Source organism: Pectinophora gossypiella, chromosome 2, assembly GCF_024362695.1.
Source record: "Pectinophora gossypiella chromosome 2, ilPecGoss1.1, whole genome shotgun sequence".
In the NCBI taxonomy this organism is placed as follows: domain Eukaryota; kingdom Metazoa; phylum Arthropoda; class Insecta; order Lepidoptera; family Gelechiidae; genus Pectinophora; species Pectinophora gossypiella.
Genome location: NC_065405.1, coordinates 8,430,331 through 8,457,460, shown reverse-complemented (window position 1 = coordinate 8,457,460; position 27,130 = coordinate 8,430,331). Strand labels below are relative to the sequence as shown.

General features: G+C 36.3%; 3 protein-coding genes across 3 annotated transcripts in view; 2 read left to right on the top strand and 1 right to left on the bottom strand.

Annotated features, from left to right (window-relative positions):
- The window catches only part of LOC126375119 (RING-box protein 2), a 32,118-nt gene extending 5,318 nt beyond the window's left edge, over positions 1-26,800 (bottom strand). Inside the window, exon 1 of the mRNA XM_050021964.1 lies at positions 26,534-26,800. Within this exon, the coding sequence (XP_049877921.1) occupies positions 26,534-26,687 (154 nt within the window). The 5' untranslated portion in view covers positions 26,688-26,800. The remainder of the gene's footprint in view (positions 1-26,533) is intronic.
- On the top strand, positions 10,887-18,078 carry LOC126375066 (facilitated trehalose transporter Tret1-like). The gene is made up of 4 exons (XM_050021911.1): positions 10,887-11,386; positions 14,455-14,910; positions 15,625-15,738; positions 16,169-18,078. The coding sequence occupies exons 1-4, from the start codon at positions 11,312-11,314 to the stop codon at positions 17,429-17,431; spliced, it is 1,908 nt and encodes a 635-aa protein (XP_049877868.1). The 5' UTR covers positions 10,887-11,311; the 3' UTR covers positions 17,432-18,078.
- On the top strand, positions 22,332-26,778 carry LOC126375075 (facilitated trehalose transporter Tret1-like). Its single transcript, XM_050021921.1, has 3 exons — positions 22,332-22,515; positions 23,623-23,742; positions 23,831-26,778. The coding sequence occupies exons 1-3, from the start codon at positions 22,429-22,431 to the stop codon at positions 25,097-25,099; spliced, it is 1,476 nt and encodes a 491-aa protein (XP_049877878.1). The 5' UTR covers positions 22,332-22,428; the 3' UTR covers positions 25,100-26,778.
- Positions 26,801-27,130: the final 330 nt, after the last annotated feature.

The window sequence follows — 27,130 nt, the reverse complement described above, 5'->3', positions numbered from 1 at the left end:
CAATTAAAGTTTTGGTATACATCAAGGATAGATCTTTAACAGTTCAGTAAAGCAGCGTGTGGGAATGCAGACTATCTATCTCGTTCCTCGTTGCATTTACAGGAAAAAGGGAGAAAATAGATTTTCTGACGGGAACAGAAATAGACAACGTAACGCCTAAAACGTCCTATGTTTATGTAACAGAAATGTATGGTACAGTTTGTTCAGGTTGAAGTCATATTATAGAATTTATAAAATGTTTAATAACTAGATATACAGAAGGGACGATTATAAGCTAGATTAGACTGGAATAAATGACTCTACCACAGCCAAACAGTGGTCACTGTTTGGCTGTGGTAGAGTCATTTTTTTTTTTTGTGTGATGAAAACAAAAGTGACTTTACTATTTACCCGACTGTAGCGTAGCAATAACCGGGTTATATATTTCACTGCTATATATGTATGAGTGTATGCACGTCTGTACCAACCTAACTTCTAAATCATTTGTCAGAATTTAACAAATGACGTGGCGTCTTGTAGAGGACATAAAGTGAGGATGAAAAAATGTTTTGCGTATCAAAATTAAATGAAAGGGCTTAATTTGCACATTACAAATATGTACACAATTATTTGCTTTTACTTGCGACTTGTATATACTCGATAATAACGTTGAATTGATAAATAACTGATTCATCTCCAAATCTTGCACAAAACTCGTATCGGAAACACGCTATCTTAATAAATATAAATAAAAATATAAGTTTAAAAACTATAATCCGACTACGGAAAAATCAGTGTTCGGAAGAATTTTAAAAGTATATACTACACCGCCTCCGGTTGATTGAGGGGAGGCCTGTGCCCAGCAGTGGGACGTGTATAGGCTGTTTATGCTATACTACACCTATTTTCTTGTTTCATACTTTTTAGAGTGTGGTTTTACCGTAGTCGAGTTTATTTTTTAAACTTATAGCTTTTTTAAAATAGCAATGTTTACGGTGACGTAAATAAACGCATGTTTTATTAACAAGAACGTCATTTAAAAGTACTTCGTCAAAAGATAAACTTTTTAAATAGAAAACCTTCACACTGACTGCACAAAGTATTGGATTAGTACTCGTAGATTAGATTTAGCAGAATGTAGGCCATTCGAGAATTTTCCTTGGCTTTCGTGCCAAACAATCAGCTAGCTACCACGTGTCGTATGGGTTAATGATCCCATTACTAATCGCACGATTTTGTTCGCGTAGATGCTAACGTAAACACTTACACATTTAAGAGTAAATATTGCACTGTTTACTATATTATTCGCGTTCCTGGTTCACCTATTATGTACCTCTTAATTTGTAGATCACAGGCCTACACGTATGTAATTTTTGTCATACACCTACGCAAGCCAACAACTTTAGTAATTTCAGTGCCATATGTATTTATAAAAGACCATTTCAGTCTGCGTGGGCGCACCTACGCGTAATGCGTGTATTATGTATTTTTAACTCGCAAGTAAACGCAAATGTTTTTAAATTCATTCTCTGAGTCGTCACACTATCACAAAGTCAGATGTGTTATGTTGCGACAACCATTATTTAAATACGAATCAACTTTTTATAGGTCCTTTTTCACGAGGTCACTTCGTGAATTCGTCTATTATAATAAATAAAATGTATTTATGCGGGAACATCAGTAAAGTGTAGACTGTTCCATAGTTATTATTTAAAATATTCATTCGATTGGAATCGATCGAATCGAATTGGATCCGAATTGGATTGGAATTGACTACTTGACAGTTTTCAGTTTGGATAAGTATTTTAAAAATGACAAACGCTTATTTTAAAACTTTTAAAATATTTTTTCTCGAAAAAGCTTTATATAATAGAAAATAACATATTTTTCTTCCATTATATTAAATTATTATTATATTAACTTTCGCGCGAAAACGGTTGGATACGTGACATTTTGCCTAGTGACGTCACATTTCAACAAACAGACTTGTATTCTTTTAAATTAATGGAAGTCTTATGTCAAGACTCAAGACGCAGTGCACGGATATTATTTTCTAAAGTTACAGTTAAAAATAATTGCAGGTTTTTGCCGGTCTCGCCGTGGCGTCGCCACTGCGACCCGGCTGCAAAGCAGCTCCGGCGGCGCCTGCGCCGATTTCGTCTGTCGCCGCTGGTATACCGCGCCTTTACCACGACTTGGCGACTAGAGAGCTTACAAGGATTCATACGGGTCCTACTGGTCTTTACAACACGACATCAAAGAGTCCCTAAAGAAACGTATTGTTTTGGTTATGTACAAAACAATTCTAAAACTACATTAAACATATTACGTGGTAATTGAGATACCTACTAAGTCTTGCTATTAAGTTATGCATCATAAAGTTAGGAAGTGTCTACAAGTGCAACAATTTTCTTTGAAAGTTGTGCTATTAGGTTAAAATAAGTCAGTAATTAGTAGTTAATATGGAGCCGCCGGTGCAGCTCACGTATCACCTCTACATGCGCTTGCACAAGCTTGTACGAGTACATTAAGTGTTAACGGCGCCTTAGTTTACACTTTCAACACATTCACAAAATGAAGTACGTACACTCCGTCAAAGTGTGAGTTACGCGTACGTATTATAAAATGTTATGAGTGTGTGAACACTTAAGTTAGTGTTTGCCGACGAACTCAGGTTCGTCAGGGGTGACGAACCTTTCTGAAAATATCCGCAAGGTCGAATACGCTCAAAAATCTCAACATATATGTGTGAACTATGATAACAACTTACGTCTTAGACTAACATTAACACGGCAGGAACGTGGCGTGAATAATAACTGACACACAGTGTGTGCTGCCGCATTAAATTTACATTGAATATGGGGTCTGTCTCGGAGGACACAAGGAATGAATAATTGCGCTCGAGAAAATGTTCGTAACCACTGACCACCGAGCCGTGGACCGTTGGTTTGCGTACTTTTCTTCCAGTACTTTTCCATCAGAACCTTGGTGTATACTTAATTCGGAACTGACGAATGTATGCTTGCCTCTTTCACACGCATACGTGCTTTTGTCACGATTTATACTTCAAAAGTATAATTTTCAATCGAAGAAAGGATGTAATAGTACCTACTCAATATCTTCTGTGTTTTTATTAACAACGCTAAATGCTAGTCAGATTCCGAGGGTTTCCAAAAAAAATATCATTTATTGTTATAAAAATACTACACTTGTTTGTCCCACAATTGCCTTAACTTTTGTCTGGGACAAACTTTTTTGTGGTAACCTTTTGGTGGTAGTATTTTCACAAAGTATAATGCTCATAATGTATAATGACGAAAAAATCAAGCGTCGATCATAACAATATATCCACTATCTGCACGTTTCAGTTTATTTGTAAACAAATTGAGCTTAATAAGAATTGCACTGTTCCGAATGTAAAAGTGGAAATCCTTAATAAGCATTCTAGTCGGTGGCGCCACATTCTGATGTGGCGCCATGGTACGCCAAGTCGCGTGATCGTCGCGCATGTCCACGCGCAGATTACTGTCGATTTTGCTGAGCAGGCACACCGAGCACACACTACTACTACGTATCACATCCTCTATTAAACATACATAAATCTTCAACAACACAACACACAGCCTTTCCTAATATGGATATTGTCTTAATATGGTCATGATGAACCTAATGGTGACAGTTGATCAACCAGTCGCGTGACCCAAATCGGTCGTTTTTTTGGAAATTAGATCACAGGTGTATTGTTATCTACCTATTAATGTTGTAGAAACTCGTTTTAAAAATATCAATAACAATCAGTCAAGATTACATTATAACCGAATTTCTATGATAAGATTTATGTTATACGTACTGGTAAAAATACATAATGGCGGCTCTGGTACTTGTAATATAAATGCCACACACCCATATATATGTACTAGTACAAAATACTGTAAAAAAGCCATATAACATATACGTACGTAAATACCGATCCATCGTACGAGTTTCATTTTATTTTAAGAGGTCATTATGAATCTATAAAAAGCCTATCTAATCAATTTCTTTATGATCCGGATAAATGCCGATGTCTAACTATTATCAGTACAACAAACATAATCCTGACATAATCACTTGCGGTTCAACGTGTGAAGTTTAAGGAACTTGCAAAGTCTAAGTTCTTGTCTAATCAGTTCATAAAACATTTTATTTATCACCTCATTCTGACACATAGTAAACAAAGTTCAGTACATCTTTCAGATAATATGGTATTAGAAAGTGATTCGCCGTATTAAAGCTATAATTTATAATAAATAGGTTTTGTGAAATTCATAACACAGTACTTACTAATATTAAAACGCCACACGCAGTAGGTAGTTAATTTTAATATTAATAATTATTTTATATCTTGTAACAGCTTATAATGTGTGCCTTTTAAAACTGATCGTCCCGGTTTTATGGTCCGGTAATAACTTGGTGCCTGTAAGTCGGACGTCCATATTTGGCGCCACATTAGACGCGTCCAGGTATTCTAGAACGAGTCTAGAGCTAGCTTCGAGTTTTTCTTTACGTTCCTAGCAGGGCCGCCGCTAAAAATAGTGCCGTCCGCAGGATTCTTGTCTGCGTGTAGTGGGACCACGTCCAATAACATGTTGGACACGATCTCGTAACTTCACGAACAATTTTATGTCTATTAATGGACATAGTCACAGGCAACTCTGGTTAAAAATAGGCCTAGCCCAAGAAGCAAGTGACAATAACAAGCCTCATTTTATTTTTAAATGTATTCTTTTAAATCAGCACATCGGACAGATTGCTTTGTCTTGTGGAAATTAACGTGAATGAATTAGATTGACCTATAAAAACACACTTAAAATTTTACTAAATCAGGTTTCTTTTAAATGTTATCTATTCTTTTCACTATACTTAACATACTTAACTCACATTTCTTCGAAGTGGTACCTGGTTTAGCTGCTAATAAGACTTGTTACCTTTGTACCTACTGGTTTTTGGTGTTTCTGTAAGTTAGTCCGAGTTGAATCTTAGGCTTAATTTAGTATAATCAATGCTTTTTTTTAAAGCCCATTGTTTCACTATTTCGTCTGGAAATCCGTGTCTTGTGAGGTTATTTTGAGTTTAAATAAAAATAAGGTGTGCGAGATTCAAACCGATTCGGTTCGATTGGGTGAAAAAGTTCCACGTAAACTTTTTCGATATTTCCTAAAAAACTTCGAATTTTACTTATAATTATAAGTTTATTTATAGCTGTTGTGACAGGTACGCCCCTTTAAATAGCAAATTAATATGTAAAGATCAACTCAACACGTGTTTACCATGTTGTGATCATGTGATACAAATTATGACGATGCTTGAACCTTTCCGCATGACGCGCGATGAATACAACATTTAATTAATCTATTTTACAGGAGTGAATATTGGGGTTTTTAGCGCTTATTTTCATAGCTCAGTGGTATTGAAGGGGCTTGTTTTGAGTAGCGAGCGATACGACCTTCGTTGCGCAACGATGGGCCCGGGCCGAGGACGGACGTTGCCACTGCCTCGTCATAACCCCGCATTATGCAACTCACAAGAGCCAACTTTTTCATTTGAATAAATCGATCTATTTGAATCTTTGTGATTTATTAAACTCAAACAGTTCTACATTTAAACCACTCCATATGAAGAGATTTCCATATTTGAAAGTTTTGATAACAGATTTATTTATCTACGTGATTTTTAACTGTTTTTATAAGTTTTGGGTGTTATGGAACGCATAGTTTAATGAAAATAATCTAATCATTAAAAAAAGAAAATGAAATACATATGTGGATTTAAGTATTTGGGATCAATGTAATATAATAGCATTTTATCACGAACGGTAACATGTTTATAGACGTTATAAATACATTGTTCTCTGATACTAATGCAAAGTTAAATAATCATAAATATTTCAATGTACAAATACATAACTGCGGTTTGTGCAATACTGTGAACTGCCACGATGCATCGCGTGCTTATAGACAATGCAAACCAGTTAAACCTTAAGCAAAGAACTATTGATTGTCCTAGATAATGGTCGCTACGCTCAGAACTACAGTACGTCATGGGATAGTTAATATTCATAAACGCGGATTATTAACGCCCTCGTATTTACGCCGTAAATACAATCACAAAAGTGGAAACATGCCAAGCATGGCTTATAAGTACTATTAATAACATGAATAACCGTTGAAAAATCAGGAGGAAAATAATGTGAATGTAATGAAAATTACACGAATCCTGCTAAAGCTATAAATGAAATAGGTAGTAGAGGAATTGTATTTAATATTTCTGTAGGTATTTATCTATATTTGTAAAATTAAACGTAATGCTGTTATAAATAATTACTTTGAATATTTTTGCTTTTCATGCAGTTATTTTTTTTTACAATTAAAAAATCCTAATGTAAGCTGAATGACGTTTATACCTTTGCTTACTTTGTATAAAAAAATCATATTGACATTTTGTTAGGGTAATGTGGGCGAATGTCAGGTCAGGCCCAATAAGATACAAATAGCCTTTTGTTAATTTTTCATTTCTTCGTTTATGCTTCTAATGAACATGAAGAGGGGGTTAGTGATTCTCATTCTTATTGAAGTTATTTCGTTACGTTTGTTAACCTCACACTCATAAGGACACCTTACTCTAATGATAACCATAGATTATACTTTTTATTTATTATAAACTGTATTAGGGCAACGACAATTTGGATAAAAACTACCTTTAAAGGACACATGAAGGTCAAGTAAATACATGATTACTTATTGCTAAAATAAACACCATCCGGCTGATTTGAGAGCTAAAAATAAAGAAATAAAACGAATTAAGACGAAATCTCAAAATGGTTTTAGAATTAGCGTAACTTTTTCCCCTTACATACCGAATTGCGTTATGGCTGCACTGACGTTTTATACGACAAGTGTCGCAACTAGAAGCCTCCTACGCCTGCACTCTTAGTCCACGATGGAAAGTTTTGGTCTAAAATTTATCTAGATTCACCGTTGATAAGATAGGACACTCCCGCCGTCGCAGACGCGTGACACATATGCGTCTGGCTAAGATTAAACAATTTTATCTTCATTACGGCATTTTTTAAATATATTTTCAGTGTTGAATATACCATGACGCATACAGGTAGCTTATAATATGTTTTACACGTTTTAAGTGTACCTAGTTATGTTTTGTAATTGGTAAAACTCCATGAGTCTCCTTAGGACCTTCAAATTAAAAATATTATGAATCTTTTATTGAAATATAGGTTTTGTAGATAACATACTAGATAATGTATGAGTACCTATATTTCAGTGAGGTTTATTTTAACGAATAGGAAGACTTGTTAAACGTAGGTATATTTCAGATACCCGAAGTAAGCACATGACCACTAAGCCAGGTAATTATTAGCAACGTACAATACACTTTAATAACAGTTTTGTATGATGCAATACGATAGAAACACCTAACAAATCCTAATGAATGATGCAGATATGTTTAGATAGTGTTAGAACTCATATCAAGTATCTCGTTGTACGAATCATTATTTATATATTAAAGTGGTTGTTGAATCATGGCGCAAAGCCATCAAGTGAGTCATCACATTCAAAATGCAAAATATCTGTAACAGCGATGTTGATAAGATTAGCTAATTATCACGTGCTTACACTTAAGCCTCACCTACAAATACTATAATCTCGACAAGTCCAGAATGTAATACGTAGAGCTTAAATACGCACACCTCTTACAAAACAATGATTTATCTACATCACATGAGCACGAATTGAATCTAGAAAACTTTGATTCACGTTGAAAGCTCGATTTATGTACAGGCGCTAGGAGCGCTTCATGCGCGGACGCACATTCCAAGAAAGTTCGAGAATCGAGTCCGAACCCGCCTGCTGCAGTCGCCTGGTAATATTCCACTGTCATTTTTGAACTGGTGACGTATGTGTGAGAATGTCTGACTAAGATTATACGATTGCGTTTGTGTGACGCCTGAGATCGAGATTCCCGCCGAACACGCAGTGACGTAACTAACGGGACACATATCAATATAGAAATTAAAAGTGGACTATGTACTGTACACATGCCCGAAACAAAAAGCGTGTCTCATTCTCACGTGGTTTTTATTTTCAAAAGGCATTACTGGACTTTTGAATCCGCCGTCTCTTTCGCGCTTATGCGTAAACTAAATGATAATATAGAGACAGAGCTTAAACCAAGTCGTCTTAAAATAGTAACCCACAAAGTACTCATAGAAATGTATAATACAATATAAATAATCTAGTAACTGTGTGAGTTGATTCGAATGATGTAAGGTTGGGGTAACCCGTAGACTGTTCGGTTTGATTATAATATTGGGTTTTGAAGTTTGAGTCATTCGTGACGGAGTGTATGACGCGAAAGCTCGCATGGTAGTGTGTGTGAGGGCGGGGCAGAGCTTTCGGGAAGGTCGGCGAGCACTAGGCTCCCATTCGTCATCATATTTCGAAGCGCACGTGATCCGGAGCACGCGCATCCATTCGTGGCATTATAATAATATGACAATGAGTGCCATCTAGAACTTTCACTGTTGTGGAAGGGTCTGCGGGACCCCAATGACAGTTGTATTAGGGTGATTTTTTGTGCACACGGAGTAACCAATAAATAGCATGTCCGTTTTATAAAGTAGGATTGAGATAAGACTAAGTGCAATTACTGAAAAATATATAAAATTGCAGCAGTTGAAGATTGTTATGGAAAGTGGATGTCACCAAATTACTTAAAAAAAACGCGGAGATTTATCAGACGGCGGGAACAACGAGAATCACTTTTTAAGAATTCTTGTTTCATCAGACACACTATTATATTCTTTAAACTTTACACGTGAGAAATACTAGTTAGTGATTCAAAACACATGACCTAGCCAAATGTTTAAATATAATCTTTGCAGTTGCATCAGATAATCGGTTAATCGAAAGGCGTCCGTCAGTCCATACAGTCAATCAGCTTAGGACGCAGATGATTTGCGGGCGGTGCAGTGACGCGGTGACCCGCCTACATTATTGCTTACCTACAATATGGAGATAATATTGTCATTACCTTCCAGCTAGACAGATAAAGCTTGCAGATGACAACCAGAGCCGTTATAGCCAAAGATGGATTTGCTGTTACATACTTATCGTCTGATGAACAGATAATGAATTACAACGGATATAAAAGTATCGTCTTTCTTCTGCTACCTCGGTTGGACGGTTTTCTGTTTTAACTGCTTATTATCATCTGTACTACTAGTAAATAGTTGCCTCAGGGACGGTACTGAATTCTAACAATGGTCTATTTTTGATCAATGATTTTGAGTATTTATTTTAGCGTGCGTATTTATTTTAACTCCATCTATCCTCGATAATTGAACACTTTCCTCTTAGTAACTGAATTGAAATAATAGAGGCTTGCCCCTTCAAGCACGTACTACAAACCGCATGGTGGCCTGTGACGCACGGCTCCTCTTACATTTTGCAATCTCAAAACAAACTTCACTGTCAACAATAATGAGCTCTACATTAAACATCACGTACCACATGATGCACGTCATTTCAAGAGTTCTATTGTTTCTTTTAATACAAAAGACGAGATACTTCCTGGGCGTCTTACGTAAAAATAACGCAAGATACTTAATTAATAGTAGGTACAACTCGGAAAAATAAAGACGATCAAGAAAATACATAAGAATCCTTACTTAACACAAACGAAAGTCCCTGCTGAAGGTGTTCCTCTCCTAACGAACTTATCCCAAATACTGGACTTTTTGTTTCACTGCTTCTGTGTTATGCCAAGCAGCAAGAAAAGCATGGTAGAAGTGAGGACAGTCGCTAGTTCTATGATTAAATATCGTGTTACGGGATCGACGCAACTTAAAAATAATCGAGATGTAAGATTAAGATTATATTTAAATTCAACAGATCTGAGTCATGCACCCCTTCATTCGGCGGTCAGAGAAGGGCAAACAAGGTCACAGATGACGGGGGTGATCGATTATTTCTGTTGTGCCATAAACAGAATACGACCACCATGTCAAGTCACGCGTGATATAAAATTTATATGACATGGATGTGACGGTATTTTTCTGATTACAAAAACATGTGAATGGTTTGCCCCCTGACGCTGATACGCCCATGACGTGACATAATTTATTAGCATACTGCCAAATATAGAATATTAATTGAAATATGCACCAAATAGTACGATAAACATTTTTTCATTAGACACTTAATCACATTTTAGTTTGCCTCGTGTACCGGAGTGTAGTGGATAAGCATACGTAGATAAAATACGTCAAGTTGAATAGTAAAGTTGTTGAATGGTAAGAAGCTTTTGAGTATTCTCAAAGAGAATAAATTATTGTAAATCGAATTACAAATAACAAAATAACCAAAAATATATAGGTACCTAAGGAGAATACTGATCTAGATATATCTGTTGAAGTTTGTTGTAAATTGTTCATGTCAATTGTCACATTGTTTTTTATTCCTTCGGTAGATTTATTGCCGAAAACTTAAAAAAATACGTTTATTTATATATTATGAGTATGTATGTATTTAAGTTTTTATTTATAACTTGTCGAGTTGTGGATATAAATCATGTCATTTTCAGTTTAAATGGATCCATAAAACGATGGTATCATCAATTTAAAAGATAACATGTCGGACAAACATTCTAGCGATTCAGGTGCAAACAGTTTAAAACTGAGGTTGCTGGTGTGTGTGACTGCACACATGTAAGCCGGCGTACGCACACAAAGGCAGGGTCGGCTACACGCGGGGTGGGGGCTGGGGGCGCGGGGCGCGGCCAGCGCGACTACTGAACCTCTATAAAACACTGCGCTGCCATCTGCAAGTTTCAATAGATAACTTGAGCACTGAAGAACTCGGTACGCGCTGCCAACATTTTCGCTTGTTGGGCAGCTAACTGGAAAAAGTTGAATGTTGTGTACCCTAGCAGGATTTCGGCGCGAAATATAAACTGTTGAATGAAAACGATTTCATATTGTGAACTTTACATAGTATTATTACGTATATATAAACTATAGTGATAAACCGCGAATTGTGGCATACTGTGTTTCGGCTTACACTGCCGTTGCCACTTTATTTGAACTAACACCGGAGTGATGTGTGTCGGCGACCGGTGACATTTGCGAACCTGGATTTTAAAGGACTTTTTAAGTTTCGGAAAAATTGTGTTTTATTTTATAGATATTACCCCTTTCACGTTCCTTGACACCGTTTCCGTGCACAGCTCTGAACAGTAATTGAATCCTCACAAGTACACGAGTGACGGCATCAAGATGAGTTTCAATAAAAATAACCCCAACGCCATGGGGAAGATCATGGGATACCTCAAGCAGCTCTCCACCGAAATGGTAAGTCAATCAATATGCAAACAATATGTAAGTCAACCAATTAAGTCAGCATATTAGCATTCACAGTTATTTTCCAATCGTTAAAATTCTTGCATAAATATTAGAAGGCACATTTACGTATATATGTAGTTCTTTCTCTTTTCCAACATGTACGAAGGTCACACAGGCTCATCTAATTAATAAAGAAAATCTTACTGAAAAAAATCTGAGCGCCGAAAGCTTCGCGAATTTTCTATAGATCGGAAAGCTCGGGAAAGGCACGGTGCGCGGCGCAGCGGTAACAGCCAGGCGGTCGATGCCGGCTGTTGCTTGGCAACCACTGGCTTATCAGCTGACTCCAGCTTCAATATAACAACTAATTCATAACAACATTGATAAATTGTCTAAAATTTCGAAATGTTTGATATATTTGCGTATAGTAATGGTAAACAGCGCACGCGCGGCTTAGAAACGGTGATGTTGAATTGAACCCAGTCGGCCTTGCAAGGTCGCCGCCAGCGGATCATGTTTGCCGGTGCACTCCGACGGCTTGGAATTTACTTTCCTTTCCCATATGCGAATACACTATATGAGCTAAAATTGGAATCGATTATTCAATATGTAATATCTATAATACTTCACATCAAAATGTTCAATACCAATTCGTGTTAAGTAGTTAAATTCAATTTGCTTCTGAATTATTGTATTACCATCTAACAAAACAAAAAAATAACAATTTTATTCTGAAATCAATCTACCTTTCGCGATAGTAGCGCTATTGAAACTGGAACCGTCAGTAGTCTTCACAGAGAATTAACTTAGGCCAAAGTTAACTTTATACTTCTTAACATGTCCGGTAGATGGCATGATGTTCTTGACGAGGCTTGAATGCCTTGTACATTATGCAGGTATACTAGAATGGCAGTAGATGGCGTTAAAGCATAAAAATATGAAAGTTATGAAATCGAATAAAGTTAATAACAATAAAAGAAGGAAAACATAGAAGAAGATATTAGACGGAGGATATTCTCACTATACTATTGAACCGTAACAGAAATGAAATGGGTCCATAATGGTGGGACTCAAGAATTTAAAAAATACATACATACATACATACATAAACTCACGCCCGTAATCCCCAATGGGGTGGGCAGAGCCACAAGTAATCAAAGACAACTTGCAGCCACTGTTGATACGAATTCCAAAGATGGATATGATGAACCTTATGGTGATAAGGGATCAGCCTATCGCCCATAACATTAGTCCATCATGTTAGAGGACACAATCCCAAAAAAAAAAAAAAAATGTTTTACATATATATATATGATTTTATTAGATATGCACTAAAATATTCTTAAAAAATATATATTGGATCGATTATTGTAGGTTTCATTTTTTGATGAAAACAGAATAGAAGACAGAAGCCTCTGTATTATAAAGGAGCACACAAAAGCAAGGGCCAAAAATAATCAAGCTGCGAAGTTCTCGGAGGGTAAAGAAGGAAAGCAAACAAGTTCGCTCCATTATGGCCGGCTTTAGGGTTACGGTTACGATCCATTCTTGCGAAGTTGCGACCTAGCCTTGCAAACACAAGTTCAAGGCTATAATAACGTCTCTTACTTCTGTAAGAATATGTATGGAAGTTGTTCCAAAAGGTAATAAGTAATAACCTTTACAGGAAAGGATTCTGTCTGGTGATCACTAATTATGATCATCGATACATACAAATATAAATATGCAAGTATCAATTACCAGTAATTACTCGGAAGCAATTTAATGCGAACTGACTGATATAATAGTATAGTAGAGCACTGATAAGAACTCAGACAAGAGACGCGTGATGCTTCTCTTGACCCTTTTCGTAAGGTTCAATATTCTTTGACGTCATAACATGTTTATTTACTATAGTTATCCTTGTAATTATCAGCACCTTACAGTAACAGTACGAACCAAATATGGCAAATTTTACCATATTTGTTGATAAACGTGAATCGAAGCTAACATCAAAACTAAGATTTGACCGCAAATTCCCAATCTAGGAAACGTATTAGTGGAAACTGAACCAAATAAGTACTCATTGAAGATTGTCTAAGTAAACAGAGAGAAAGAGATTGTAAACATCTACTAATTACTTTATTGCTATTTTAAAATATCAAATGACATTTCTGACGCAGTAGGAAAAAAAACTTTGTCAAACGATGGTCAACTTTGAACACGACAGTCTTAAATACCAAAGTAACGTGGAACAGAACAGGAACAAAATTTTGAAATGGATAAATTATAACACATTTAGTAATAATGATATTGAGGTAAACATCATGTATAAAATTTAAGAAGTTTGCAATTTCGTTTCCAAAATTTTTGATATTGACACGTTATACAAAATATAGAAGAATACTAAATCTTTTAGATCGTCAAATATTCAGCGATGGTCATTGCAAAATATCATCATTGTAATGCTATTGAAGACGCACTGATTACAGGTATGGTAACCAAGAAAGTGTTTATACAAAATGTTTTATAAACATCGTTATACGCTTGTTCGATAACATCAGAATATCATTATGGCCATCAGTATAGCGGAGCCTCATTATTCAAAGCTCGTGTCTTCTATTATTGCTTCGCGAATATTTCTAGACAGAACAACCGAGTGTTCGAACAAATGCCTGTTGATCCGGGATAGAGTGTTTGAGACAGGAGTTGTCGCGCCAGTCGGGTCAGGATGGCTGTCATAGATATCAACGGGTTATCAGGAACATGCTGTGGCCATATGATAGCATGTGGTCAATAAGCAATAAGTATTTTCTCGATCTGACCTCTGACTCCTTAAGTTCATAAACTTATCGTCTCAGTAGACTTACGTACATTAGATAGCAGATATAATAAATGGGGCGTGTTTGCGGATGGGAAGTTCAGTATTGTGTGTCCGGTGAGCCTGAGTGACCAATTAATTTTCGTTACAATTAGAGTGCCGCGTGCCAATATTTGACGGTTAATAATGCCTCTCTTACAAATACTGTGAACAAATATAAGAAAATGTGTTTGGTGAAAATGAGCATGAAATCTAAGTGTGTATTATATAATTCCAGAGTGGAAGCGAGGAGAATCGTCGTGGGCAAGGCGACGAGGAGCGGCTATACCGAGCACGAGGGCCCAAGTACGCTCGAGTGCCGTCCCGGCCAACTCTGTCCACCTCCACCACCTGCACCTCGCTCGCCACCTCGTGTGGCTCGCAGGGTACCCTCGCCCCCAATTACGCTACCATCCATGAGAACGTCTCTACTGAAAGCAGCAGCGAGGACGACGAGGACTCCTTCGACAAGACCCGCAGACATTTCCAACAACTACGCCAAATTAGCCTCGGAAACGAATTCAAATACAAAATGGAAATGGAAATTAAGAGTGCTAAGGATGAAAACTTGCGAAATTCTGTGCCTTATGTAAAGCAGTTAAGCACGGACAATGTAAAATCGAATCTATCTATCAATGGAGACGCTCGACCTTTTAAGACTCCGATTCCTCAGCGTCTTTATCTCTGGACCCAGGTTAGCTTTTGTTATATTATATTGCTATTGTTTGTTACAACCCCTCTATCGTAGTATACTTAATTTGAGTGGTCAATAGATGTTATAAAGTATTAGTAAAAGTAGGATGCCGTTGTTAGGGATTTGATTTGCAAAACAAATACCAAACAGTGAGTTCATTAAGCGATAAGACCCGCAGTAAAGTAAAAGAACGACTAATTTCGAGCTCAGTGTCGTTTTATGATTCGTGAAATTTCAAGTAGTTGATTGACACATGTGTAAGCAGTAACAGCATCTAAATGCGAATACTAGTTTCAAATCTGTCATTTTATAATAGTTTTAATGAATACAAATTTTCTGTAAGTAATCGATTTATTGCATTTGTTCAATATTAATAAAAGTTAAACAATTATTATCAATTAATAATCTTAATTCCGAAATTACGAAATGCATCTTTCAATCAGAATGGCATAGCAAGAACCACGATACTGCATACACTGTAAGTGAGCAAACAACCCGAGTATAAAAAGCTTGGAACGCCCACAAAGTTCATAATCTTGGGAAGGTTTCTGTCGGAACACACAGTGATATGTGAACTACGAATGAAATCGTGACAGGATATGTTGTGAATTAAAATGTTACAGACTGAATTTATGCTACAGGTGCCAAACCTAATAAGTATATTTTGAAAGCAAAGAAAATTATTTTAAGTAATAATGTTTTTTATTGTTACAGTTACTGGCTGCTCTGGCCGTGTCTATGGGATCCTTGATTGTTGGCTTTTCATCAGGATACACTTCGCCAGCTTTACCCAAAATGAACGCTACATTATCTCTTACTATAGAAGAAGTAAGTTTCTATACTTTATATAAGTAATATTTGATTTTAAATTATATTATACTATCTTCTTATCGTGTGGGATGTGAGGTGGAATACCAGCCTCATCAACCCTGGTATCAGAGTTATGATTGAGCCGCCAAAGGCCCCTCACATGGCTCATGTAACGATTATTCACTTACATCAGTAAATAGTAACAGGGACCAACAGCTTAACGTGCCTTCCGAAGCACGGATCATCTTACTTTCAGACAATCACATGATCAACCTATAATGTTCTAACCAAACTAGTAATTACAAAGTTTTTGTGATGTTCCCACAGGGATTCGATTCCGGGACCACAGTATATTGATGTATAAATATAGAATTAAGAAAAATGAAAAAGCAAATTTTCATTTAGTTTGATTGTTGGTTAAATACTAACAGGGTATTTTTATTTTCAGGAAAGTTGGATCGGTGGATTGATGCCACTGGCAGCGTTGGTTGGCGGCATTTGCGGAGGACCCCTCATTGAATACATAGGAAGAAAACGTACCATTATGGCAATCGCTCTGCCTTTCTCATTGGGATGGGTGTTGATTGCCTCAGCTAGTAACGTCATGATGGTGTTTGCCGGAAGAGTTTTTTGCGGAATCTGCGTGGGGATAGGATCTCTTTCCTTTCCTGTTTATCTTGGAGAAACTCTTCAACCTGAAGTACGAGGAGCTCTGGGATTGCTGCCAACAGCATTTGGTAACACTGGCATTTTATTGGTTTTCTTCTTGGGAACATATCTGGACTGGACACATCTAGCATACTTTGGGGCTTGTCTCTCAGTTCCATTCGTATTGTTAATGTTGTTCGCCCCGGAAACACCGCGATGGTACGTGACCAAGGGCCGCCCGGAGGATGCAGCCAAGGCTCTCCAGTGGTTGAGAGGCAAACAATATAACATAGAAAAGGAAATGCGGGATTTAACAAAATCCCAAACTGAGTCGGACCTAAAAGGTGGCAACGTTTTCAACACACTATTCTCTAAGAAATACGCGCCGGCAGTACTTATTTCTTTAGGATTGATGCTGTTCCAACAACTATCTGGAATTAACGCCGTTATATTCTACGCTGCAAAAATCTTTAAGGGCGCAGGAGGCAGCATTGATGCAAATCTATCCAGTGTAATTATTGGCATTGTGAACTTTATATCGACATTCATTGCAACAGCAATCATAGACCGTCTTGGAAGAAAAATGTTGCTCTACATTTCATCCGTCTCGATGATAACAACACTGGTGGCCCTCGGAGCTTATTTCTACTTGAAAGAAAATGCCGGTATGGATGTCTCCGCATGCAGTTGGTTGCCACTTGCCTGTTTAGTGATATACGTATTAGGCTTCTCTATTGGATTCGGACCAATTCCGTGGCTGATGCTGGGAGAGATATTACCATCGAAAATACGCGGCACCGCTGCATCGCTGGCAACTGCCTTCAACTGGACGTGTACGTTCCTTGTAACAAAATCATTCCAAAACATGATTGCCGCAATTAATATGTGCGGTACCGTATGGGTTTTTGCTGGTTTATGCTTATTTGGGTTATTTTTCGTAATATTCTTTGTACCTGAAACTCGCGGCAAAAGTTTGGAAGAAATTGAGAAACATCTAACTAGAGGATCCAAGAGAACGCGGAATATGGACAATAAGACGAGAATGGAAGGTGGAGGATGTTAATGAGAAGGTAATTGTGTGATATGATAAGTCATAGGTACATTCCAGGGTGCAGGAGAAGCACGGGCCACACGTGCGGCTCGCTAGGTAAAGCAAGTGAAATAGGCAACACATGCCTAGTGTGAATGCTGAAGACTGAGTTGGATTGTAGTTATATTTTAGGATTTCCATTGACATGCATTGTGTAAATATTAGTAAATTAGTCAAAGTAATATTTATGTCATGAATAGTTCCTTTTAAATTAGGTTAGAGTAAGCGACATTGTCGCCACGGACATTTTTAGTTCCTGATGCCATTGTGTACTTTTAAATATTGTCAATAACAAAAACAAGATCATGCATTAGAAAATTAAATTCTGAATGATAATAAATTTATTAATCTTGTATTTAGGATTCAATCGCAAAAATATAGTGTCATCTAACTAAAATAAATTATAACTGTAATATAGGTTTGTTGATCTGCGAGCAACTCAAATATGAATCATGACAAATTAGGTATTTATGACCAAATGATTATTTTATAAGGATTTGTTAATTAATTATTTTATTATAATGTATTTAGTCTTTTATTATTTCTGAATCCGTATATTACGGAGGCAATGTTTATCGATTTGTTATCATTTTTTTATTAATATAAAATATTGAAACTGATGTATTTCTTTCATTGAAGTGTCCTGTTGCATTTTACATAGTTGCAATATATTTTTTAAATAATACATGTATCAGTTATAAATTATATTATAACAATAAATTATAGTTACATTAGTGGTTAGACATGAGAACCTACGTCGTTTTGAGAATCTAACGTATATTTTTTATTACAAATAGGGTTGCGTTTGATCACAATCTTATCGGATTGTAAGTGACGCGTGCGCGCTTACATAGTAAATAGCAATTCACTCTAGTTTTGAGGAAGAGTTAAACCATGGGCGAGGTATTATTCAATCGCCCCAGCACTGCATACACCACCTACCACACATCAGGTACACCAGGGCGCTATGGCCTGCACACACGCATAGTAAAACTGTCCGGACCTCTCTCTCCGAGCACCATCTTCGAAACGTTTCGTCGCTTGCTTATTTATTATGCAGTTGAGGGAACGTGTGACTTACATCGCATCCATCGTAAGGTCGCGAGTTTGGATCTCGGGTTGGGGTCTAAACTATTGAATTATATCTAAACAAATGAATTTATTTTTGAAATCGTGTTCGGATTATAAATAATAAATTGATTTTTAATTAGAAAAATACTCAAATAAATATTACAAAACTTCGCCGTTTGTAATTGATGATTATAAATTGATATCACGGACTTAACGGTGGAGGAAAGCATATCGTGAGAAAATCCACATCGTCGAGAAATGCGTTTCGGACGTATGTGATTTAACCTGTAATTGAGGATGGCTTTTTTAAAGAGTCGATCCTCTTTAAAAACTGGTCGACCAATGTGTAAGCTGACCTCGTGACCTCGGGATAACATTAGGAAGATGGTGATGTGACCTTTGAACTTTGTAAGGACCCAGACGGTCGCATTATAATAGAAAATTAAAACACCAACAACTTAACAGACAGTTATCGTAGGGATTGTTTGGAATGTTCGCCTGTTTATCTCTTTGCGATGCCCCATGTGCTTTCAGTTATACATTTACAGGGTGTAGGTTATTTTTTACCTAATGAAATGAAAATTCATTAGAAATTAAAAATAAATAAAATTAGAGCCAATTAAAACAAAGTACCTATTTCTTTACTAACCAAAGGGACTTCCCAGGATACGTTCCTTAAAAACAATATAGATGGAGCTGTAAAGATTTTTCTTCGCTTAACCTTCTAATTTCATGGATGGGGTAGGTAGCTTGGAAAGTCTCCTATTCCTTTCTAGCCACGGTAATAAAAAAATAAAGAGTTTCTTTTCAATATAATACTTATCCTTACTTTATTATGTTTCATTTATTTATTTATCTTACAACTATCATTACAGGTTATACCGAATGCGATAGTGTCTCATATGGATAACTTGATGATAATTGAATTACCCTTTTGCCATGTAGACTCTACATGGTAAAAGGGTAACTCAATTATGTAGACCTTAATCATACCAAACCAATATTTGGCACTTCATCAAAAAGTCTAGGATTAAATAAAACCTAGGTTATGGCTATGATATTAACCTCCTAAGGCCGAGATTTCCAGACACAATAGTTAAACAATGGGATTTGGATTTTAAAAGAACATTCGGTCTTACGACTTTAAATAGTAACAATTGTTAAAAATCAGAAGAACTCTCGTATCATCCTGTACATTTTTGTTTACAAGAAATGTATCTTGCAAATCAGCTACATAGGTAGTATTATCTTTATGTAGCTGCGTAGGTAAAATAACAACGGAACATGTGCGATAGAGTTGCAATAGCAAGCGATGTTTTTTCGTTGCGTCAATATTGTCACAGATCATCATCATCTCCCGAGCATTATCCCGTTTTTCACAGGGTCCGCTTACCTTACCTGAAGATTTGACAGGTCCGGTTTCTACAGAAGCGACTGCCTGTCTGGCCTTCCAAGCCGCGAAGGGAAAACCAGCCCAATACAGAACAATAACAATAATATTATCACAGATATTAAAGCCATTTGAACGAGGACGACCCGTGGTAGCCCAGTTGGTAGAACGCTTGCCTCTCACTTTGAGATCGCTACTTCGAATCCAGCACAGGCCTAAACCAATGATTCATGTTTGGATCATAAATGATTATCACGTGCTCAGCGGTAAAGGAAAACATCGTGAGGAAACCCACATTTTCGAGAAATGCATTGTCGGAAGTATGTGACCTAACTTGTATTGGGCTGGTTTTCCCTTCGCGGGTTGGAAAGACAGGCAGTCGCTTTTGTAAAAAAAACCGGACCTTTCAAATCTTCAGGTTAGGTAAGCGGACCATGTGAAAATCGGGATAATACTAGGGAGATGATGATTAAAGCCATTTGAACCCAGTGGAAAAACGTTGCATTTTGCAGGTTCGAGTCTCATAACCTTTCTATACCTTTGAATATCGTTACAAAGAGATTTGTTGGAATAAAAAAGGCACACTCGTTGCCTTACCACCCAGTTGTAATGAGATGCAATTTTCACCAAAATTACAAACCCTAACATCAGTTTTAGTAATAGGTAAGTAAATACAGTCGTACCTTCAAAACCTTGAATTTAAACTAGTAAAATAATTCATCTTTATCTTATTGTGTATTATAACAGGTCGCCATAATTTAGCCTTTACACCTAAAATTTATTGCTGCCCTTCCATAACAATACGAACGTGCGTAACTATAATAGGATAACAATACGCCAATTTATAATTTTTATTCTAGTAATTTATAAAAGTGTTATTCTAGGATTTTCTTATACTATTCTTACAGATAAGCCGTGAAGGCTCAATGGCAACTTGGCCTTTTGAATTCCGTAAGTCGTATGTGTGCTTCCCAACCCAACCGGAGGAAATGCCCAAGAACATGAATTTGTTTTCTTATCATGCATGAATTACAAATAGGTTTACATATAGAATCCCAGATAGCCCTGTTTCCGAACAGGCCTATGTCGAATTCTTGTGTGACTCTACTTGGCTTCCGTGTCACGGGTTGGAATCCTCGCTCCGGCTCTATACCACTGAATTCGACTTTATGACTTTGAATTCATGTTTTTTTTGTTTATTTACTTTTAGGATTAACAGCTGAATTGTTTATAATAATAAAGATAAAAGAAACTTTATTGCATCAATATTATAAAGGTTACAGTACAGTATGTCTCAGTAAGTCGTGATTAATATTATTTGGTTCAATTTAATTCTCAATTATTTATTGCATTCCATGTTGTACAATGGGGTTTGTTAACTATATTTAGAGACAATTGCGTCCATAATAGTATTAACCGTAAAAACGAAATTTCCAGACAAACAATTGGGTTTGGATTTTAAAAGAACATTCGGTCTTACGACTTTAAAGGAATTCATACCTAACAATTACAACGGTATAATATTGTGGAAGTCGGTAGTTTAAGTTCAAAAGTCTGATGAGTAAGTAACTGGTGGCTGTTCTACAGCGCGTAGTTTCTCGCTCGAGCGCATTTGGATTATAGATAATTGATTGATATCAGATGATTTCCAGAGTTTGTGCCCTGTTAATGGCTATAGGACTAAATCGTCGCTGGCGAAGGCGTGATGCTTGCTATGTTTGAGTTTTGAAAGTCCGAAAAGTCTTTAAAGGCATATAAAATCTTAACCTATCTGCGGTGGAGTATGCTCTACACGCCATTCAGTGGCATGAACCACTAACAATACGGTAACGGTAGATTTAAACGAACAGAAAATTAAGAATATTATGATGATGAATTTTCAGATTATCATGCATTGGCACGATGCTAAACTTAACTTATGTAAGAATGCATTATATTTATAATAAAGTTAAGTTTACAATGTAATGACCTGACAGAATTTAACCAGTTAAAAAGTGAATAATGATAAGATTAGCTACCACATAAATTACCACAGACCTATAGAATAAAGAATAATACTGCCAAATCCAATACTACAAAAATATATCGGTATTTAATAGGCCTTAAACCAAGTTATTCATGTTGTCAAATTGAGAATAGTAAAACCATCAAAACAGGATTTTTTACAATTTCACTGCACTCCGATAATACCGTAAAATTAATTACAAATTCAACGTTTTCCAGTCTGCATCTACGCTTTAGTAGAACTGCGTATTGTAACTAATTTCGTATAACGAAATAAGAAAAAAACAACAAAGTAGCTTACAATAAATAATCGAACGTGTGAAGCTGAAAGCCAATCAGATCTTTCTACCAAGAGTCGTTGAACATTCAGTATAAATCAGAGCGACCATGTCCAAAGATACTCATTTCTTCAGTCGCGTATGTCGGGCACAGCTTCAGTGCGTGTCGCCTTCAGTAACAATATAGTGCAGTGTTGACTCGTGACGTGCGGACAAACATCACCACCATGAAGATATTGATGAGAGCGGACACCCACTACAGCATAGCAGTGAGGAGCAGCGAATATGACGAGCCCAAATACACGTTCTCACAGGTGTGCGCTATCCTCAAATATGAAATATAATATACACAATATTATATTTAATATTATAATATATATAAGTAAAATAAAAAATACACTTTATGATCGAAGAGAACGTTATTATACCCTTTGTAAGAAAGCATGTTACAACAAGAGCAATGATTGTTTAATTGAGAAAAAAATGCACGGTCGCATACCGCCTACGACTTTGTAATGTGTACATTCCTTTTAAAAGATGTGTTCCCATTGGGTTTCTTATCATTCCTTCTTCTGATTTCAAATGATTCTTCAAATGATTTTATATCAGAGCGGGTAATCTTATTTATTGGTCACTTGTGACTCTGCTCATCCCGTTAGGAATACGATAGTGGTGACAATATATACATGTAAAAAGTGATTTTGATTGATTTTCGTAGGAACATATGTTTGCTTGTTTAGGTTACTCTGTGTATAATTTGCAAAAGTATCTGCATTTCAAAGTACATAATTAGAATTTGTGAACAATAATGTGATTATTGCATTAAAAACCATTTGATGTGGCTTAGACCTTGATGTTCAACTATCGCGTTTGCGTTCAGTTCATGCATTTTTACATTAGGCACGGTATATTACGTTATCAAATTATGGAAAAATAGGGAAGTAGACCGAAGGAAAGGTAACAAACAATACTATATTACGGTATGACTCACTATTATGTACGCATAACCAAAATATATATTGTAAATAGCAGGTTAACGTTGCCTGGAAGAGCTTGCTTAGCAACAAGGCCGCCTATCGTACTCTCTATTTCTCTTTTGTTTCTGTAACTTTCTATTCCCTGTGTGCGCATAAAGTATTAGTTGTGTTATTATTTGAGTATGTTTATCGTGCTGTGTGCTGAACAGTTATCAGCTTCAGTGCACGATATTTGAAGTATTGTAAAGTGGTCACAATCAGAGTCAATGATTGCTTAAATTAAACGTAGTCAGCGCGCGCACACCTCCCAGCCAATAACGTCATCGCACTATTAAATAACAGGACAGTCATGGTCAGATCACCGAACAATGTTGCTGAAGAAACAAATCATTAACAGAATTAATTGAATAAACATTTGAGTCTAATGAACATCATGTTTTGCAGGTGTTAGCTGCGATTGCGGTATCGTTGGGTTCAATGATAGTGGGATTCTCCTCTGCCTACACATCGCCGGCGTTGGTTACGATGGAGAATAGCACAACGATAACAGTGACCAAAGAACAAGTAATTATAAAAATATAATTACACGAAAACGTTTAACTTATGGAATACTATCTATTTGAGAATTGAACAAAATAACTTTTCCTAACAGGCCAGCTGGGTTGGAGGCTTAATGCCCTTAGCGGCATTGGCAGGCGGCGTGCTCGGAGGTCCCCTCGTTGACTACATCGGACGGCGGAGGACTATATTATTCACTGCTCCACCCTTCTTCGTCGGTTGGATTCTTATAGCGACTGCGTCAGTTGTGCACCTCGTACTGCTAGGGCGAGCAGTGTGTGGACTGTGCGTGGGCATTGGTTCGCTCGCGTTCCCCGTTTACCTAGGAGAAGCTATTCAGCCGGAAGTCCGCGGAATTTTAGGACTATTTCCCACCGCTATCGGAAATATTGGTATTTTAGTTTGTTATTCAGCCGGCAAATATCTCAACTGGTCGGAACTTGCATATTTAGGGGCTGCGCTACCTGTTCCTTTTTTCATATTAATGTTAATGATCCCAGAGACTCCACAATGGTATATATCACGTGGACGAACTGATGAGGCTCGGAAGGCTCTTCAATGGCTTAGAGGCAAAAATGCTCACATAGAAAATGAAATGCGAGACATGGCCCTCACTAGTGCTGACTGTGATGATTCAACTTTGATTATTAAAGAGCTGTTAAGTAAAAAGTACATGAAGTCAATTTTAATCTCTTTAGGTTTGATGGCCTTTCAACAATTGTCAGGTATAAATGCAGTGATATTTTATACAGTAGATATATTTAAAATGTCAGGAAGCGCAGTTGACGAAAATCTATCTACTATTATTGTGGGTGTCGTAAACTTCGTATCCACGTTTCTTGCAACCGTCCTCATAGATTTAGCCGGTCGTAAAGTGTTATTGTATATTTCTTCTGTAGTCATGACTGTTACTTTAATTATACTGGGCACATTTTTTTATGTTCGCGATAACCTTCATTTAGATGTTTCTACCTTAGGTTGGTTACCACTAACGAGTGTAATGATATATTTGTTGGGGTTTTCTTTAGCTTTCGGACCAATACCTTGGTTAATGATGGGTGAAATTTTACCAGCGAAAGTAAGAGGGCCAGCCGCATCGATATGCACTGCATTTAACTGGTTATGTACATTCATAGTAACAAAAACTTTCCATAACATAATAGAAGGCGTAGGCCCTTCTGGTACCTTTTGGCTCTTTGGATCCATTTGTTTTGTGGGTTTATTCTTCGTGATAGTATTTGTTCCAGAAACTCGAGGTAAGAGTCTGGAGCAAATTGAAAATAAGCTGACAGGGAGAGTACTCCCTAAAACGCGTCGATTAAGCTCAATAGTGTACATGAAACCTTTACCAAGTGGATGTTAATGAGTATGATAACATAAATATTTCATTTGAAAAAGTACAAGGCATACTATGTTCTTGGATGTGCAACAAAAAGCTATCATTAATCTCCAACACAGTCAAGTATTTAATGTCATCAGTATTTATAATTGTATGAATAATTAGGTAGCAATAATAAAAGTAGGTAAGTTTTAAACATTAATATGGATATACTTAGGGAAATAAGTACATTGTGCAATGATTGTACCTCTGACTAGACCCATTTGGGAATATAGTTGTAAGCTTATGTTATCATATTAATAAGGATAAAAATTATGTGTGTACTTAAGCATTAATGTTTTATTGAATGTGTTATACAATCAGTGTATGTTATATTCATGTGGCTTTTTATCGCAGCAGCTTTGTAGTAATTTAATAAATAGTACTAATCACCATCATCTTATCTTTTGAGGTTGGTGAAAATGACTTGCTTTGTGTTTGTTGTGGCTAGTCATAAGGCCCAAAGTTCAATTAATCCCTTTTCTGGAAACAGGGCCTAATTGAGGTTAATTGAATTATGATATATTATGTAAAAAATTAATTATGGCAATTATTTGACTTATTATGTGTTACTTGAAATAATGGGGGGGAAATCAGGTCCGATATATTAGAAAATAAGTAATATGGAAGCTAAAGTAGGGGGTTAAAAAGACCACATCAAAGATTCATCTAAAAAAAGCAATATTGCTATTTGACATTTGTTAGCATTGCGCACTTACTGTTATATGTGCAAATGTCAAATTGCAATATTGCTTTTTTAGATGAATTGCTTCGATGTGGCTTTTTAAACCTCCTGTACATTAACAACAGTCAAATTATGTTATGTGCTCATTTCTGTCGCACCAAGGCCACATTCATGAATATATTATTTTTTTTCTCAAATTTTAGTTATATACCAATGAAAATCAATAAATATGGTATCTCAGTTGACAAGTGCAGAAAGTTTGTTATTAGCTACAAAATTTCATCAAAAAATAAATATGTAGAATATCATTCGTTAAATTTCATAGTAATGCTTTGTTTATTAGAGACTACTTTTAGAATAGAATTATAAATAATGTTATAATAAGGAAATTATAGCGGTATTGTATGTAAAACAAAACCTCTTTTGAATAGGTACAGTAAATTTATTGATTATGTAAAATTGTGAAGTTCCTATAAACAGCGATATAATAAAATATTTTTCATCAGCGTAAGAAACTAATCTGCAATAACGATTAAGTTTCTTACTACTACATATTAATGTTATTAATGAATAATTGTATAAAACAAGAAACAAAAGTCAATGCGGGTACGCCTTTGTTGAAGATAATGAATGATAGATAAAATCCGTAAATAACTACAAAGAGATAACATAAGCACATAAGGCTAGTAAAGGTGAAATAGGGTACTTATAAAAATTATAAAACATCGGCTTACCCATCACCTGGACGCGGCAAATAGCACAAGTATCGCACTCGACATCCCAGCTCCACATTGCGACAGCATTCCACTTCTTTAGGGTGAACATCTTATCTGGCTTCTGTCCGTCATTGTCCCCGCGATCAAGGGCATCACAATCTTCTCCAGACATTATTACTTTTGGTTATTTTTATAAGAAAACTTACAAATATTTTATCGCAGCACTGTTTTGTTTGTTTACATTAGCTTAAACGTTTATGAAATGAGCAATAGTGTATGTTGTAGGTGTAGCTGTCAATATAATTTGAAAAAGATAAAATGGACCATTCCTTTTTAAAAAATATAAATTATGATAGATAACTTAATCATAAAATTAAATGTCTATGTGTACTTTCCGATTATTAGTGCACATTTGCTGAATATAAAAAATAATTTACTATTTTGAAAACCTTAACCAGTTTCATAAACGCAAAGAATTGACTTCTGCGAAACGTTCCGTTTCACGTTCACAAATTATCTTACATCGTACTGTCTACATGTGTATGGGTGTATGTACGTTATGGAAAACGGGGAAAACGGATGGAAAATTGGTTTGTTTGGAGGTCTGACCCACAT

Coding starts and splice junctions, on each gene's coding strand:
- LOC126375075 (XM_050021921.1), top strand. CDS start 22,429: ATGAAGATATTGATGAGAGCGGACACCCACTACAGCATAGCAGTGAGG. Junction 22,516..23,622: donor CCAAATACACGTTCTCACAG/GTGTGCGCTATC, acceptor CATGTTTTGCAG/GTGTTAGCTGCGATTGCGGT. Junction 23,743..23,830: donor TAACAGTGACCAAAGAACAA/GTAATTATAAAA, acceptor TTTTCCTAACAG/GCCAGCTGGGTTGGAGGCTT.
- LOC126375066 (XM_050021911.1), top strand. CDS start 11,312: ATGAGTTTCAATAAAAATAACCCCAACGCCATGGGGAAGATCATGGGA. Junction 11,387..14,454: donor AGCAGCTCTCCACCGAAATG/GTAAGTCAATCA, acceptor ATATAATTCCAG/AGTGGAAGCGAGGAGAATCG. Junction 14,911..15,624: donor GTCTTTATCTCTGGACCCAG/GTTAGCTTTTGT, acceptor TTATTGTTACAG/TTACTGGCTGCTCTGGCCGT.